At 38.6% G+C, this 19380-nt stretch overlaps 1 protein-coding gene across 3 annotated transcripts in view; it reads right to left on the bottom strand.

The window, feature by feature from the left end:
• The window catches only part of arid4b (AT-rich interaction domain 4B), a 124570-nt gene that overhangs the window by 6065 nt on the left and 99125 nt on the right, over window positions 1–19380 (bottom strand). For 2 of the 3 annotated variants that reach the window (XM_077217366.1, XM_077217367.1), the window contains exons 16-21: window positions 18011–18204; window positions 13942–14124; window positions 10022–10106; window positions 9180–9384; window positions 7543–8712; window positions 730–840 (exon numbers count right to left, since the gene is read on the bottom strand). In XM_077217366.1, coding sequence (XP_077073481.1) covers window positions 730–840; window positions 7543–8712; window positions 9180–9384; window positions 10022–10106; window positions 13942–14124; window positions 18011–18204 — 1948 coding nt within the window. The remainder of the gene's footprint in view (window positions 1–729; window positions 841–7542; window positions 8713–9179; window positions 9385–10021; window positions 10107–13941; window positions 14125–18010; window positions 18205–19380) is intronic. The other variant, XM_077217368.1, reaches the window with a different exon arrangement.

The following is a 19380-nucleotide window of genomic DNA, read 5'->3' as shown; positions in this document are numbered from 1 at the left end:
GGTCAAACTGAAAGGTCTTCCTTCAGTTTACACCCAACCAGACCTTTTATAAAAAAAAATAAAAAAAATAACACCTAAAAAAAGGTTAAATATATTTTATTTGTTGTAAAATTATAGAAATATTAACTTCAAGGTGGTACTTCACGTCAATAGTAAATGTAGGTCAATCTCAAAAGTCTGCTGCAGAAATATATCACTATATTACTATAAAAATCTTCAAAATAACAAGATATTATTACAAGATTATATTACAATAATCTAACCAAGAAAAATGTGTTTAGAATTCATTTCAGGGACAGTGTGAGTTAGTTGACATGTAGTTGTAAAGTCACTCAGAGTTTGCAGAATGTGTAAAGTGCACTATTAAAACGCAGTGTTTGAGTTCGGTTCTTTTAAAGAGGACTTGGGTGTAAAAAAAAAAGAAGAAGTTCTTGGCAGGCAAACCATAACTTAATTTGGAGACAAAGTCATCTCTTAAAGTGAGTTACTGAAGTCACCGAACTCCTAGAGCTTTTCATTACCAGACGACACCACAGCTTCTCAATGATAAACACACTCGAAACACTCGAGAAACGAGAAGCAGAGACACTCGAGCACGTTCACATCCCTGCAGGAATAGAGGACTGACAAAGACTGAGTTCCACAGGAAAGCTGAAGCTAAAGCTACGCATCGCTCGGCTGAGCTCTCTAAACACACACGAGCTCTTCGAGTGGATGTGCGGCTCTCACCTGGTTTGCGGTTCTTCTTGGGATGCAAGCTCAGGTTTTTATGACTCCGCTTGTGTTTCTTTGCCGCTCCGCCGCCTTGTGACTCTTTGTGCCGCTTCTGACTGGATGAGGCTGTGAGATGGGAGAGAAACATTTAGAAATGCATTTCTTGGAATGATTTTGTACTTATTTTTTAATGTGCACTAACAAGTAGTCAAAATTTAAAGGATAATTCCGGTATTTAGCACTTTGAGTCTGTTTTCTAGTTTGTTTTTGATGAACTAGAGTGGTGGACACAGAAATTTTGACGATGGTCCTGTCTCGACTTTTTGACTCTTTTAGAATCGCCTTTTCTTCTCTGAGAAAATCAACAATATCGGAAAGGTGATCAGCTCATCCTTGAGTTGTGCTGGTGTCAGGCAGATCAGACAACAGCACGAGAAAGTAGCCACTATGTCTGATTTCGAAGAAATTGATGGCAAAATTTTGGAAGAAACCGTACAGCACCTAAAAACATCAACCTGCGCCCTTGACGCACTTTCCACATCTTTTTTCAAAAATGTGTTACACAGCTTAGAAGCAGATCTCCTGGAAGTGGTAAATGCCTCACTTCTCTCTGGGACTTTTCCGAACTCCCTGAAAACTGCTTTTTTCAAGCCCCTCCTGAAAAAGAGCAATCTGGATAAGACCATATTAAACAACTATAGACCGATCTCAAATCTTCCTTTCATGGGCAAGATCATTGAAAAAGCTGTCACAGCTGAACAAATTCTTAAGCTCGAATGGATACTTTGACCATTTTCAATCTGGTTTACGATCGCATCACAGCACAGAGACCGCGCTCATAAAGATAATAAATGATATTCGCTTAAATACTGATACAGGCAAATTATCAGTGCTGGTACTACTCAACCTCAGTGCTGCATTTAACACTGTCGATCACAACATACTTCTTGACAGGCTGGAAAACTGGGTCGGGCTTTCTGGGATAGTCCTAAAATGGTTCAGGTCATACTTAGGAGGGAGAGGTTATTATGTGAGTATTGGAGATCATAAGTCTGAGTGGACATCCATGACATGCGGAGTCCCTCAAGGCTCAATTCTTGCACCACTCCTATTCAACCTGTACATGCTCCCAATGAGCCAAATAATGAGAAAGAACCAAATCGCTTACCACAGCTATGCAGACGACACACAGCTCTACTTAGCCCTATCGCCTAACGATTACAGCCCCATTAACTCCCTTTGCCAATGCATTGATGAAGTCAACAGTTGGATGTGCCAAAACTTTCTTCAGTTAAAAAAAGACAAAACTAAAGTCATTGCGTTTGGAAACAAAGATGAAGTTCTCAAGGTGAACGCATACCTTCAGTCTAGGGGTCAAACAACTAAAAATCAAGTCAGGAATCTTGGTGTGACTCTGGAGTCAGACCTTAGTTTCAGTAGTCATGTCAAAGAAATAACTAAATCAGCATACTATCACCTGAAAAATATTGCAAGAATTAGATGCTTTGTTTCCAGTCAAGACTTAGAGAAACTTGTGCATGCTTTCATCACCAGTACGGTGGATTTTTGTAATGGACTTCTCACTGGCCTTCCCAAAAACACCATAAGACAGTTGCAGCTCATACAGAAAATATGAACACATCACACCAGTCCTCAGGTCTTTACACTGGCTGCCAGTTACATTTAGGATTGATTTTAAAGTATTATTACTGGTATATAAATCATTCAATGGCCTAGGACCTCAATACATTGCAGATATGCTCACTGAATATAAACCCAACAGATCACTCAGATCACAAGGATCACATCAGCTAGAAATACCAAGGGTTCACTCTAAGCATGGCGAGTCTGCTTTTAGCTACTATGCCAGCCGCAGCTGGAACCAGCTTCCAGAAGAGATCAGATGTGCTCATACAGTAGTCACATTCAAATCCAGACTCAAAACACTTCTGTTTATCTGTGCATTTACTGTATGAGCACTGTGCCACCGTTCGTCCGACTGTTTGCACTGTATTTTATTTTATGTTTTAATTACTCTGATTTCATTTGATTATTTATGTATTTTATCTTTTATTCTAAACTGTTTTAATTATTCTGATTTCTTTTGATTATTTTAATTTCTTCTATGTAAAGCACTTTGAATTACCATTGTGTATGAAATGTGCTATATAAACAAACTTGCCTTGCCTTGCCTTTGAGCGCTTCAGAGTGGCTGTCTACCGGCATGCACAAACATATATATATATATATCGGCGCAATGTATGATTTCAATCCGTGTTATTTGCTATAGTGGAACTATTTTTTCAGATCAGTCACAACCGCGTATAAACTTCCGCTCGATATTTGAGTCTGAAGCGTTAGCACACTCCCGACCACTTGATAGCGGTAGCGCAGTAATATCAACGAGCAATGAGTCCTCCAACAGAAATCAATGCGATTTTACAAAACGGCAAATAAAACACGACAGAAAATCTATTTCGCTACCTACTTGTTTTTAATCATCAACGAACACCACTAACCACTCGGTGAGTTGCACAGTTTTGAAAACGAACGTTACGGGTTGTTTTAAGGACATGTTTGTGCATGCCGGTAGACAGTCACTCTGAAGCGCTCAAAGGCGAGACAGGACCATCGTCAATTTCTGTGTCCACCACTCTAGTTCATCCAAAACAAACTAGAAAACAGACTCAAAGTGCTAAATACCGGAATTATCCTTTAACCCTTTAGGCGCCAGAGGTTTTTTCCTAAAACGTCCAATTTTTACATCCTAATTTCAAAAGTCTATATATTAAAAGTGATAAAAGATAGAGACTTTCTGTAAATTAGAGAAATATTAAGGATGACCCAAAGTTTATGTAGGGATTACATTTTCCCATCTAATTTGCATATTATGACGTCATATGGTGGCGGCAATCTTGGATTATAGAATTTTCATGAAAAGTCACGTTTAAATGATAAAATGCAGCACTTCTTTCCCCCCAAAATGTCCATCACCTTCTGTATGCTATATTGCACAATACTGAATGCTCAGGTATATAGTAAGTAGTAAACAAACTGTAAATCATCACTAATAAATGGTATAAACAAACCGAATGCATGTAGTGGTTGGACTTTTGCTGTAGAGATTTTCCATTTACTAAATACAGTAGGCACTCTGATTCCATGTATGGGGCACATATATATTATTCATATGACATACAAACACAAGTAGACAAGACCTGTTTAGTTCAAACGCTCACTCACATTAGACAAAGTCTCCACCACAATACTGTCGCCGCGATTGTGATGGTGAGAGGCTCTGATAACATGGCTCACTCGCACACTAGCTCCGCTTTTGATCGCACTGATTCAATGCGCTCTAACTCGAACATTTTGTATAGAAACATTACGTTTTTTTGAGTCGGGGGTGAAGAATGACATGTCTGCCATCCAGTGGAGGGGAGGTCGAACGAAATTTGACACCCAATTTTAAAAAAATCGGCCGTTTTATTCAGTGCGCGATATTGTCGAGTAAACTCGACCGTGGCGCCTAGAGGGTTAAATATTATTCGCAGCATATTAATACAGAACAGGGTTTGTGTTTAAAAACACGAGACGCAGTGCAGTGGAATGAGAAAAAAAAACGATTTTATATAAAAGTTAAACTTCTTTTTCTTTATACAGTTTTCATGTGTGAGATGCAAAATACAAAAGTGTGTTCTGTGTCAACATCTGCTAAGTTTGCTCCAAAACCTAGTGATCCTCCTCACTTTCTAAGCAGTTTGTCGCAGCGCATTAATGCAGGGTCTGACGAATTAATCACATTTTAGAAATATCTTTTTAAATCATATTGAAGTATTGGTAACACTTTTCAATAAGGTCCCATTAGTTAAAGCCTTAACTAACATTGTCAAACAATAAGCAATATATTTGCTACAGTCTGTTAACATTAATTCATAACAAAACAAATGTTCTTGTTAGTTTATGTTAGCTAAGGTCAAGTAATAATAACAGATGCAACATTTGCTTGGTAAATATTATATTTAATTGTATCGTATTTATATTGAAATTCCCATTAAATTAGACAAATAAATGCTTTATAAGTGATAACAAATATAGTTGACTAATATTAACAAATGGAACCTTATTGTAAAGTGTTACTGAAGTATTTTAGAACTAATGTAATAGGAAATAGTTTTATAATGTAAAATAAAATAAAAAATAATTGAAATCTGTTTATAGGCACTACAGTTCAAAAGTTTGGGGGTTGAAACATTAAGATTTTGAAGTCTCTTATGTTCAACGTGGCTGCTTTTATCATATATCATCTGCTTTTAATATTATGATAAATATACATTAATATTATTACATTTTAAAACAGCGTTTTTTATGTGAATATATAGTAAAGTGTAATTTATTCCTGTGATGAAAGCTGAATTTTCAGCATCATTACTCCAGTCTTCAGTGTCACATGATCCTTCAGAAATCACTATAATATGATGATTTGATGCCCAAGAAACATTTATGATTATTATCAATGTTGAAAACGCCTTCCTTTTATTTTTGTGGAAACCATGATATTTTATTTTATAGCATTAGAAATTTACATCTTTTGTAACATTATAAATGTCTTTACTGTCACTTTTGATCAATTGAATGTATCATTGCTTAGTAGAAGTATGAATTTCTTTCTAAAAACAATCGTACTGACCTCAGACTGTATTTATTGCTGTTTTTGTTTAATGACAGAATAAATCGGCGATAGAGAGACTGACGGACAGAGTTGGGTTGCTGAATAAAAGCATTTATCTGTCGCTGAAAAGCTGATTAATTCATTTGTTGTCACACGGCTGGATTACTGTAATGCTGTTTCAGCCGGCGTTTCTAAAACAACAATTAACAAATTGCAATATGTTCAGAACTCTGCCGCCCGGATCCTGACGGGAAACAGGAAATCTGACCATATGACTCCGGTTTTGAAGTCTTTACACTGGCTCCCGGTCAGGTTTCGTGTTGATTTCAAGATCACGATGTTGACATACAAGGTATTACACGGCTTAGCTCCGCAATACTTATCTGGCTTATTAATCCCTTAAGGCCCGTTCACACCAAGCACGATAACTATAAAGATAACGATAAAGATATAATTCTAAAAATCGTTCTATATATTAAAGAATAACAGAGTTCACACCACAACTATAACGATAAAGATATGAGGAACGATATCGTTGGGATCACTTTCAGAACGATTTTTTTCCAGCTGTCGAACGATAAAACACTGACAGCCAATCAGAATCCATTCTAATTTAAAGGTATCGCGCATTTAAAATGGCAGATGACATTGCAGAGAAGTTAATCGTCGAGGTACAAAAAAATCCTCCACTGTTTGACAAGTCAACCCCATTTTTCAAGGACAAGTTAAAAAAGATGGATATATGGAAAGCAATCGGTCGTATCCTGGGAATAAATGCTGAGAAGTATTAACGATGAGATATTATGCAGTCTAGCATAGTGTAACAAAATTACCTCAGGTAGGCTATCCAGCGCTAGTTTTGACAACATTGCTGAAGTTACAGTGAAGAAGGCATTGTATACATAAAGGTGTTGACTAGGCGATCTGACGTAGCCTGGCTCCGCCCTCCTACGCACTTCCGCTCAATTTCATTTTCCTTCAGTACTACGTCTGGGATTGCGCTGTAGACTTTGGTTTTCTCCGATCAATTTTTTACCGGGCCAATCAGCGAACAGAGGGAGTGGCTGAGAACGATGACGTTGATGTCGACTCGTGCGTTATTTTGAGTTGTAGTTCAAAATAAGAAAGATGCGAGCGAAGCCATTCGGTCCGTTGTGGCAACGCTGCCGAATATCAAGAAGTTAAAGCCGGAGCAAGAACAATCTTTGCTTAGTTTTGTGTTTATGGCCATCCACCCACGGGGTTCGGGAAAATACATATGTCACGACCAAACGTTAGCGATTGGTTATGGCAGATAGAGTGACTCTGGGCAGATCCAATAGTTTTAGACTTCAATAGAATACCCGCCTACAAGGAAGTTAACGCTTGTCAATGGAGCGGTGCCAGACTCTCTGTACAAATTAAATGTACGAGAGTCTGGTAGAACCAGGCTAGATCTGACGGACTTCATTCGAAAATATTAATAAAATTTGTCTTCAAAAGACGACAACTCTCTAATCAGAGTGTCGGATTCTCCCAACTCCTCTCGTCTTTTAAGGATATCGTGTAGCCAAAAGCGCCTGTTTTTCTTTTTGATATTTTTTTGTAACGTAAAGCAGCAGCAGGTCATCCATTTTCGCTACTTTGAAACCGCAGGGCGGGCGCGCACGTGCTTAGAATAAAAAGGACTGTTATCGGTCGTTGGTGTGGACGGATATGTAGTTATCTTTATCGTTATCTTTATAGTTATCGTGCTTGGTGTGAACGGGCCTTTATACCCCAAATCGCAGACTGCGCTCCTCACAGTGTAATCTGTCAACTGTTCCACAAACGCACCTAAAATCTATGGGTGACCGGGCTTTTTCTGTTTATGCTCCTTCACTTCGGAACGCTCTTCCTCCTGAACTCAGGGAAGCCCAGACTCTTGGCATTTTTAAAGCTCTTCTCAAGACACACTTTTTTAAACTTGCATTCGGCTGCTGATGTCTTTTTGTGACTGTTTTACAGTTATTCTAATGTTGTTGTTTTTATTAACTTTTATTTGTTGTATTTTCCTGTGGATTGTGATTTTATGTACAGCGCTTTTGAGAAGCTGCTTTTAAAGGCGCTCTATAAAATAAAGTATATTATTATTATTATTAACTTCGATCAACCGTGTGTATAGTCTCTGCACGCACCTTTGGCTTTCTGCTCGCTCTCCTGCTGGCTGCTGTTGCTGAGCGTCAGACTGCAGTTGCTGTTACTGTTGCAGGACAGGTTTCCGTCGAAGGCCTTTGAAGGGGATCCCGCCTCCTCTTCCCGATGGATCTCCGGGATCTCTCCCCCTAAACTCTCCACCTCCACCGTGCTGCTGTCGGACTCGCTGCGTCTCCCGGCCCGCTCCTCCGTCAGGGGTCCTTCGGGTAAAGAGGCGTGTTGAGGACTGGCGGGCAGCGAAGGCGCGCGGATCTCGGGAAGAACCTCAGCGGGTCCTTCGGCTACGGCGGGAGACTCGGGAGTCGTCGGAGGCGTGTTGAGGACTGAGTTGGTGCCACTGCTGGGATTCTCCTGCAGCTTCTCCTCTGCGATCTCTTCTTCGTCGTTGTCCCGGGCCGGTTTGGTGCTCGGCTCGTCTGAAACGGTTCCTGCAGGAGGAGGAGAGTTCGCCGCCTCCGTGTCCGAGTCTGAAAACAGGTCTTTTAAAATCTTCTTGGGCCATTGAACTTGAATGCTGGACCAAACGTCCTTCTGGCCTTTGGTACGAGAGCTGGGCGACCTGTCATCGATCCCTGTGGATATTTTGGCTCTTTTCTCTGGGATTTCCCAGAATGCTGAACACCCGCTTTTATTCTTCTCCTTGACGCCGTTGTATTTCTTCGAAGGCGAGCTCTTGGTTTTCAGATGCCCTTTTGGTATTTCCTTGGGTTGAAGTTCAGTTGCTTCGTCTTCAGAACTGCTTTCGCCTTGATCCTCCACCGGACCTCGTTCTTCCAACTTTTTCGGCGAACTACTTGGTAGCCAATCGCTGCCTCTACTGCTTCTGGTTTTGCCCTTTGCCGGGCTTTTCGAACTGCGTTCGCCTAGAAGTTCTGCTTTTTTTCTTCTGCCGCCGGATCCTTCCACGTCCACCTCAAACTGGCTCTTCCTCTTGCCCGATTCTGGGCTTTCCTGGACGGTGGGTTCCTCGTCGACAACTGTGGGAGCTTTGAAGTCTTCAGACGGGCTTCCAGTTTCCCAGTGCTGTGGTGTAAGCGAGCGCTCTGGAGGACCTCCTTTCCGAAGACTCGCTCGTCCTGGATGATCCTCTTCATCATGATCAGCGTCATCATCTTCTTCTCGTTCACTGTCATCTGTGGAGCTTTCCGAGCCTATGGGAAACAGATGTCATACTCGAAAAAAAAAATTCCGAAACTTATACGGATCCTGAAGGAGTGTATTAAAGACAGAAATACTCCATCATAAGTCCAACTTGTTTTTTTTTCCAACTTTGGCCATGTTTAGCATGAGAATCAATAAGTTAGAATGCATGAAATAGCATTAGACATCCCCTTTACAGGTGAAGTGTGAAATTTCTCAGACACTATTTGCACAAAATGGAATTGCAAGAACAATTACTTTTTCCAAAAGCTCCACACTACTATTCCTTCTGCCATTGTCTGTACACACAGATGTCAGGCTGCTAAACCAAACAGATCAATGTTTTTGAAGTCACAAAATCACTGCGTCACTCGTCAGGACCAATGGTTCACTTACAGTGACTTTTTAGTATAGAAAAATTGCACACTTTACCTTTAAAAAAATATAAGACTCATAATTACAGTGAATGTAAAGGTACCTGGGAGGCCGTTGAGAATAGATGTGATCTCGATGGGCTTGACGGGCATCTGCTGGTTTAGTTCATCACCACAATCCTCCATCTTCGAGAAGACATCACTGCCAGAGTTTGGTTTCGACAACCGATTGATGCGATTTCTAGGTAAAGGAAAGTCCTCTCTGTCCGTCAGTCTCTCTATTCGGTCTCTTTCTCGCTCTGCTTTATTCTGTCATTAAACAAAGAGAGCAAATAAAGATTGTAGCCTCTATAAATATGAATATAGATGAGAAACACACTGCCATTCAAAATTCTGAGGTCAGAATCATTTTTTTTTACTTTTATTCAGCAAGGATGCTATAAATTGATCAGTGACAGTAAAGACATTTATAATGTTACAAAAGATTCGATTTCAAAATAAGTGATGTTCTTTTCAACTTTCTATTCATCTGAAAAATAATCACGGTTTCCACAAAAATAATAAACTGTGTTTAACATTGATAATAATCATGAATGTTTCTTGAGCATCAAATCATATTATACTGATTTCTGAAGGATCATGTGACACTGAAGACTGGAGTAATGATGCTGAAAATTCAGCTTTGATCACAGGAATAAATTAAATTTTACGATATATTCACTAGTCTTAGGAAACACACATGCACACACGCACGCACGCGCACACACACATATATATATATATATATAAACATATATATTACAATAGAACACAGTTATTATGAATTGTAATATTTCACAATATTCCTGTATCTTTTATTATATTAAGCGACCCACAACTGTAGTGTGTTCTATTCGCATGACTTGATTTCATAAGAAAAAAAAGCAGAAAATCTTCTTGACTGTACCTTTATTTTTTTGCGGTGCTTTATTTTAGGGACGTTCTTATTGGCTGGTCTGATAATCTTATCGGCTTTGACCCACTCGTCATACCTGTTAAGAGAAACAGTTGGTCAACATTTATAAATGAATACTCCAAAACTGATAAAACTCTGCGTCTTGTTGCAATAATGAAATGCAATGTCCAAATAATGAGAAATCACATTGTACAAGTCCCACAATTCCAACATATAAAGTCACAATTAAGAGAATAAACAAACTGTATACACAAAACATTAGCTGCATTTACATGGACCACAATAATCCGTTTGTAATCGGACTAGCAGCACAGTCGAGGAGAAAAAAAGAAAAGAAAAAAAATTCACATGTAGCCATGTCAAACAGAAAGAATTAACATCTCATTCGGATCATAAATGGTGGTTTAAACGGTTTGTAATTCGATGGAGAGGACATGTAAACACTTGATCGGATTGAAAACCGAACCTGGAAAGTTTCATTCCGATTGAAACAAAAAGTGTCCATGTACATGGCCATCATGTTCACAAGGTCCTGCTCTATTTTTGTCAGCAGCAAGAAATTAGCTTCAAGTCTCAGTGCTTGTACAAATCAGAAATGTCCACACAACACAAATAAACCCGACACAAATCTGAGAAGTAGAACTTTGATTATTGATCTCTGTCCTAGTCTCAGGGGTTATTCATACCGACAATAATTTGCAAAGGCAAAACACCCAGAAATCATTCACTTTCAGTGAGGGCTCGAAGGAAAGCCCTCCAGAACTGAGCAAAGATGGCAACATGCAGATTGCGTAGCTCGGTTTCATATGGCGGCTGAAGAACTGCCATTGAGATGAATGGGAACGCTAACGGGTCGCTCTCTGAGGTCACGTGACCCACCTCCTGATACGGGTCACTGAGCAAAAACAAACAAAAATAACGAATTTATATCATCTCTTCATTTCCTTCTCTGTGGGCCTCGAGTGAGTTCACTAGTGTAACAGCGCAGCGCTTCTGTGTTGTACGTCACACGTATCACACACATGACCAGCGTCGGCCAATAGTGAGCCTACGTGTGACGTAGCTCTACGCTATCACACTACGAGTGATCCAGCTCTCAGATTTAATCAAAAATATCTTAATTCGTGTTCCGAAGATGAACGAAGGTCTTACGGGGTTGAACAACATGAGGGAGAGTAATTACTGACAGAATTTACATTTTTGGGTGAACTATCACTTTAAAATCAACCAACGTTCTTCATCTGCCTTCAAAGACAATATTACGGGGCTGTTTCTGTAACCATTTCCACAGAACGACAAGTCTCAGCTCTTGTTTACAGCTGGTATTAAGATTTGGTCGATCGAATCACAAGTAGACACATTCCCATTTACACCTGGTGTTTTAATCCACATTGTTTCTCCACTTTCAACCACTTCTGTCCTGATTTCTTCCAGGGTAGGGTAAATGTTTGGGTTTCTACAAATCTATTTACACATGATCCCGACTGGAGAAAACAGAAAAACATACGGAGAACATCAGCTTTGGTTTCTGCCTTGACAGCCACAAGACCAGCCGAACACTGAGTGTGTGTGTTAGTTCATCTTAGGGCTGTGCGATATAGCTAAAAAAATTATCACGATAGATATAATATTCAATATAGTTCGGTATCGATAATTATTGACATTTTAAGTCAAATTGTTTTTTAGACGAGTAGAAAAGTTTGAATTTAAACCAGTTTTTTTTATTTATCCACATTATTAAGGCAAACAACAAATTAGTTTTAGCAGTCAAAAACAAAAATAAAATTTAAACAAAAATATCTTCTTTATGTCTTATATTAAGATAAAAAAGTAAGTTTTAAAGAAACTGTTGAACTTAAATAAAATGTTACAAAATGTGTGCAATGTAAAAGTGTAAACGTAGAACAATCCAGGCAAACTTTGAGGTAGATCAACATCTTTAAGGGTGTAACGTTCACAAAATACACGGTTCGGTTCGATACGACACAGTGGTGTCGCGGTTCGGTACGTTTTTGGTGCAGCAAAAAGAAAGAAATGGCAGAGAAATTTCCTTTATTTAAAAAAATATAAATAATTTATAAAAAGAACAAATATTTTTAAGTAAGTGCGAGTTTTCCTTCATCTTGAAACTTTTAGTTTTATAAATGGGGGTAAATCTTTGAAGGATGGACAAATAATGTTTTGGTCATCACATTAAAAATAACATTTAAATACCATAATATTTGAGTTTTGAAGTGCTGGAAAAAGATGTGTGATGTACTTGAAAGCATTTTACTATTCCTGCTTAACTTTTACAGTGTGTGTTACTACAGTAAATTGTGCATGTGTAGTGCAGTTTCGTTCCACATTCGTTACGTTTGCCATTTGATGTTGGGCAACGGTGTGGTGGTCGCACCAGCATCTCTTCCATTATGAGCGCCTTTTAAATAACGAACTTGAGCGCGCTAAAGACGCGATATGTGAACGGCCCCTAAGATCAAAGGGTGATGTGTGCGCATTTAAATGAAAATATCGAGCACTATATCTAACATTTTTTATATTGTTACCGACAATGGCGTACCGTCGATAAATACTGATACCGTTTTACCGAAGTTCATCTTCAAACTAAACTTCATAATATTAACGCAGATAAGTAGTCAGAGAGCAAGTGTCTGTTGTGGCTGTTTGAACACATTCGATCACATGAGCGTTTACACTACGAAAGCAATCCGGTCGAATGTGTTTCCAACTACCTCTGGAAGTGTTTGAAAGTGGACAAGCTCAAAACGTTTTAGACCCCGTTTACACCTTTATTTAGCGTCGTCTACTTGTGATCCGATCGACCAAAGCGCATCTTAATAACAGGTGTAAACAGGGCCTGACACACACACACACACACACACACACACACACACACACACACACACACACACACACACACACACACACACACACACACACACACACACACACACACACACACACACACAAAACTAGAAAGCATGGTGTTCACAAAGTACCAGCTTCACATTACAAGCATTAATTGCTTAAACTACCAAAGTTTCCCAGACTAGTGCATCAAATCTTTCAAAGTTTTGAGGCACTAATTAGTAAAATAGGTATCCGTGAGCAGAACTGCATCAATTACAGCAGTGAAATAATCTGTATTTAGCACCTTTGCAAGGGCAGAAATCTGGATCACACATTTCCTACTAATTTGCATCCACTGCATTGTGATTTAAAGAAATTTTCACATGTTAAAACAAACAAAAAAGCTGGCCACTTGACGTGTCCGTCAAACTGCATTAGAGCGTTGCCGTGGTAATGTATTTTTGTAGGCCAACCCGTCCGTTCGCATCACCCTGGTTCCCTCGATAAAAACACAACAGATTTTTCCACTGGGTTTTAGATTATAAGCACTGTGACCAACAAAGGTCACACATTTTGTTCATCATGATGATCTTCACAAATGAAGTCTAAATACAATCTGCAAAAATAATAAGCAATAAACGAACTACACCACAGTCGCACGACTTCAACCTCACCATCCTTCAGTCTTTCCTTGAAAAAAACATTTTCCCTGAAAGTTTGAGTTTAAAAAACATGAGTATTGCAGCCCTTTAATCTCATTTAATGTCCCTGACGACATGCGTAGTCCCACATAGACACTGGATGTAGAATAAAACATGAAAACCCCTAGACCTTGTGTTCACCACAGACCTTATTTCAGGCATTTTACCCCTTCAAAAACCCACCGACTGACTTCAGGCCGATGGAACCGCAAGCGCTAAAATGCTCGTTTCCAGGTTTTGGCCTACAAAAACTCCACATGCACCAGCCTTTCTAACTCCAGGACTATAATCTGCTTGGGGCTACCAATTTTTTGGCATATGCAAACAAATGAGGCATGAGTTCCCAGGGTCCTGCCTTACCTGACGTTCCAGCCACAGTAGTGCACCAGGTAGAGCACCTCTCCCCCCTCCAGGTCTGACTCTTTGACAGTGGCTTCGTACGTCTTCAGATTTCGGCCTCGCCCATACCTCACCTGCACCTTCATCCCAGGAGGGTAACACTCAAACTCCTCCCCTTCCTCCCACTCCTGACTGCTGACATCCCTGCAAGAAAGACAATTCAGTACTTCCCGTTTCCTGGCCCTAGGCTTTTCCCACAACCGCCCTCCCCAAAAAACCCACCCTGAAATCTGGCTTTCTCAGCCTAGTGCTTCTGAAATCTTATGTTCCTCATCTTTCCCTGTCAGATAAGTCTAACACTCCTCCTGAACGTCAGAGGAAGACATTATGGGGTCATCAGCCGGCTGTCTGAAACCTCAACTGGAGCTGGAATATATTAAGAAGCTGATCTAAAACTGCCTGATTCGTTTTAAACACCTGAACATGAATCTTCTGTCATCATTTACATTTACTCACCCCCATGAAACCTGTGTTTCTTCTTCCATTTGAAGAATCTCAAGCTGCTCTTTCCATATAATGAAAGCATTGGCTGTCAAGCTCCAAAAAGGACTGAAATAAATGAACATGCCCGATCCAAGTATTCTGAAGCCATACTATTTTGTATACTAAGTCAAACTCTCTGCGGTCCAGCTTGGATGATTTATGATATACGCGGAAAACTTGGAATATCAAATACATGGATAATATCTGGATAAAGACAACTATCCGTCTGCTTTGCCATTCATCTCAAAGGCAGTTGGTCTGCTGGAAATACACAACCAGCATCTTTGCTCATGGGTACTGGACATTGACATCTTTTTAACCTGAACTGTGAGCGTCATGTGACAAATGACTCTACAGCTCTAGGAAAAGGACATCACTGATTGGACGGCTAACGGCACTTAAAGATGACAGTCTCAAACCTTTCACTGCTGACTATCATGAGCTATAATGTCAAAGACAGCAGACAGAGAAAAATAAAGTTCTATCAAAAAATAATAATATAAGTGAAACTTCTACACGTTATGTTACAAATTTCATATTTATATTTATTTGGATTTTTTATATACTTATAGAAAAATATATTTAATAAAATGTTGAAACAGTATGATATATATATATATATATATAAATGTACATAATTCACTTATATAAAACTTCATTATTTTAACAATTTTTTATTCATTGTATTTTAATTATTTTTTCTCCATTCTAAGTTCTATAAAAAATATAATTTATAATATACAGTATATAAATACTATTATTTACTATAATAGTATAATACTATTGAAACTTCTAGTCATTTTTATACATGTTATATAATTTATATATACATTTATTTTATTTAGATTTTTTCATAATATATATATAAAAAAATTTATATGTTTGACAAGAATAAAACTATTCATTATTTTAATATTGTTTTTTATCTTGTTTTATCGTGTATTATATATGAATAATGTACAGTATATATTCAATAAATTTAAATAAAACATGTTAAAAATATGATACAAAATAATCACTGAATACTAGTGAATCTATGACAATTCTTACATTTGTTATTTATATATATAAATATGTAAAAAATGATACATATTTAAGTAAAACATCTACAATAATATAACAAAAACAAAGTGATTTGTATGTTGCATGCAAAAAGTTATTTTCCCAGAATACACAACCATGTTTAAATGGCAGTGAATGGAGAAAGATGCATTTGCATCATTATGGTGTGCTACTGACCACCAATGCTAATCATCAAAAACCTGTAAAAAAAATAGCTACTTTCATGGAAACTTGACTGTTGTTTTTTAATCTTTTTTGGACCTTGACAGCCTGTGGTCATTATATGAACATTCAGCTAAACGTCTCCTTTAGTGTTTCACTGGAGAAATACAGTCAAACAGGTTTAGACCAACATGAGGGCAAGTAATGATTTTTCTAACTAGAAGATATTTCAAATGTGACTTTGAACTTGAGTTCAAGATGTGTGTGTGTGTGTGACAGGGAAAGGGTCAAAGTGCAGCAAGAGGGGCACAGCGAAGCTCAGCAAAGGGGCAAATCACAATCACGTTAGAGAGCAGAGAGGAAGCCACGTTAGACAGTTATAGCACACTGAACTCTACCACTCAAATCACTTCAAGTTCAACCGAGACACAACCCTAGTTAGTTAGCAGCAGACAACCTTCAACTAGCGATGCAACAACTGAGCTGGTACTAGGCAGGACCCTGGTTCCACATAGTTATTGATTCAATACAGAAAATGAAGGGGAAAAGCATCATTGGAAAACCACCACTGCAGGACGGCTGTTGATACGGCAGCAAAAAAGCATTATGAAAACCAGCTAAATAATCAGATCACTGCTACGTGAAGGAGATTAGTTAGGCAGTTTAATCTCAAAAACGCAAAAGTTACATGTGCATCCAAATGCTTCAAATTAGAGACAATGCAACCAGATTTAGTTCAGGGACTGAAGTGTAGAGGTGGGAATCGTTTGAAATGTAACAATTCTGATTCCATTTTTAGTTCCGCTCCATTCCGTTCATTAATGATGACATTTAGAATTTTGAGTTCAACATGACTAAACAGTGAAGTGAGCAATTCCTCAGACTAAATACATTCCATTGCTTATGAGATCAAGAACCAGTTATTATAAAGTGATGAAAATAAAGCTTTTTTGCGGAACAGAACGGCGTCTCGATTCCCAACACTACCCAGGCACACGGCTCGACATGATCTCAGGATCAGGGTCTGTTCTCATCCACACAACAAAACAGCAACACACTAAAGGCATGATATGAGAGAGAGGGAAGCATCGGGAAACACTTGGGAAGCAGTGGAAGAGCTTAACTAGTCAGTCCATCGCTCAACTGAGCTTCAAAGTCACACCTGAATAGTTCAAGACAAAACTGAACACCCAAAACTCACAGATCCGAAGAGATCATTTTTCCACAAAAATGGTGCCGCAATAATTCAAATTTGACTTTTGCTGAATGCTGACTCATAATCAAGGATGCATTTAATTTTTCAGAAGTGACAGTAAAAATGTACTATAATGTTACAAAATTTCTGTTTCAAGCAAATTCTGTTCTTTTAAACTTTCTATTCATTACAGAATCCTGAACAAAATGAATCCACAAAGATATGAAGCAGCACAACTGTTTTCAACATCGATATTAAATAGAAATGTTTCTTGAGCATCAAATCATGATATCATACTGATTTCTGAAGGATCACGTGACACTGAAGACTGGAGTAATGATGCTGAAAATTCAACTTTCCTCAATACATTTTACTATATATTCACATAGAAACCAATTATTTGAAATTCTAATAATATTTAAAAAAATTAACAGTATTTTTGATCAAATAAACTGAGGCCAAACTTTTGAAAGATGGCGTATGATGACATAATTGACTATGTAACCTGCTCACAAACACACAATACATTGCGGTATTTATGTTTATTACTTATTTTAAAGATATTAAATCGAAAAAAATTGAATTTTAGCTTTATTCCTTCACCAGCTGGCGGTGATATATCAGTCAAGAATTAATTAAATATCTAACAAATGAAATTCACAGCAATTCACGCATGACATTGATCATTTAAATATTCTTATTTCCAACAGACGGGAAAAATAAAAAGTGCAGCGAAAATAAGAACGGAGGCCTTTTTTGCTGGAGACATGTGGGATGGTTCAAGATCAGATGGAAAAAGGGTGAGCGAGAGAGAGAGAGAGAAAGCAAGCTAAAAATAGACACACGCTTCGGCCAACATGCAGTTTCAATAAGCGGGCGAGTGACATGAGACTCAACCAGAGAGAAACTACAGCAGCATCCACCATCAAAATCAGTCAAGGGTTTCCACAGAACACCATTATTGAGTGCTTTCATGATCGATTCTCGCCTATCATGCATCATTCTCTAAGCACATCTCGTTTTTGTCTCCATTTCTCTCTCTCTCTCTCTCTCTCTCTCACCCATGAGATTCTCCTTCAGAGATCCACAGAGCCATGCACTGAAGCTCAGAGATGAAGATACACCTACCCGGACAGATCTTTGCTGTCGGGTTCCTCACACGGCTCCTCCTTCACGGTCGGTCCGCACTCTTTGGTCTCTTCGTTTATATCATTCTCCTCTTCATCAGCGTGGTGCTCATCATCATCATCATCCTCCTCCTCATTCACGCTGCTGATATCCGCTTTATCTTCACATGGTGCCGTGGTCTCGCGCTTCTCCTCCTGAGGAGAAATAACACAGCACCCGCACCGTTATAATCTTGCAATAAATATGATTCGACCCTAATTAAACTGTGATTTAGCTACATTTGTAAATGCATCAGTGTTTTCGTTTCAGCCGCTGGTGTTGGGGGAAAAAAAGCATGACTTATAAATAAACATGAGGTCAGACAATCCTGCTGAGAGACAAAATACACAGCTGTTGGTCTAAAGTCTTTCAAAGTCAATACTAGTTTACTGCACAGTGTGTACTGTAACTGTGTATCAGCAGCTAGTGAAAAAGTATTAAGTCAGACTTGGGGTGAGCACCCGTCCCGCTTTGTGTTGAAGCGCACAGCATTTTCAGCCCTTGTCCCGCACGTCGCATATTGAGAAAATGTCCCGCATTTTCATCAGTCTGTTTGTTTTTAATTATCATATTAAGAAAAAATCTTTTGCATTTTTAAGAAAGCATTTTATTTATTCTTTTTGCGGCATAGTTTTTCACCTATATTTAACAGCGCTTCATCAGAAGTACAAATACAGCAGCCGTTTTTGAAATCCTATCCAATGGTTGAAAGCACAGGAGTAAACACGGAATTTATCAACTTTACAGTTTTTGGTGTAATGTATTCTTAATATATAAGACTGTCAATTAACTAATTTCATGTTGTTTTATGTTTTATTTGTTCATTATTTATTTTTGTTGGATTTCAGTTGGACTTGGTCAGAAATGTTTCATAAATAGTGATCTGCATGATGTCTTTGGGCTCAGTGATGTTGAGTTTAAGGCGAGACACGGCAGGCAAAAGCATTGGTTTTTTTTTTCACTGGTCAATTTTGAGATTTTGGGATATTTGTCTTCAATAACATGTCTTCTTTCAGACTTGTAGTGAAAAAAAAAGTCAGAAATAAGCATTTAGGTCTTTAGATTCCTACACTTTGTCCATTTGCGTCTGTAGATTTCTCATAAATTCATCAAAAGTTGTCGTTATAAATCATCTCTCTGCTCCGCGATCACGATCTGCACCCTGTCATCACACACACCGTTAGAAAGCTCTCTCTCTCCTGAACAATACTGCCGGATCCAAATATGGTCATTTCCTTTTTATCAGCAACCAATCGTGAAACTAAAAGGGGGGAGTTAACTCTAAATGCGCAATCTTATTGGCTGATGCTAAATCTTTAAAGCCCGTTTTC

This window comes from Siphateles boraxobius, unplaced genomic scaffold, assembly GCF_051911475.1.
Source record: "Siphateles boraxobius isolate OS27281-9 unplaced genomic scaffold, OSU_SipBor_1 73, whole genome shotgun sequence".
Taxonomy (NCBI): Eukaryota; Metazoa; Chordata; class Actinopteri; order Cypriniformes; family Leuciscidae; genus Siphateles; species Siphateles boraxobius.
Note: the sequence above shows the minus strand (reverse complement) of the source record. Positions and strands in the feature narration are given on the sequence as shown.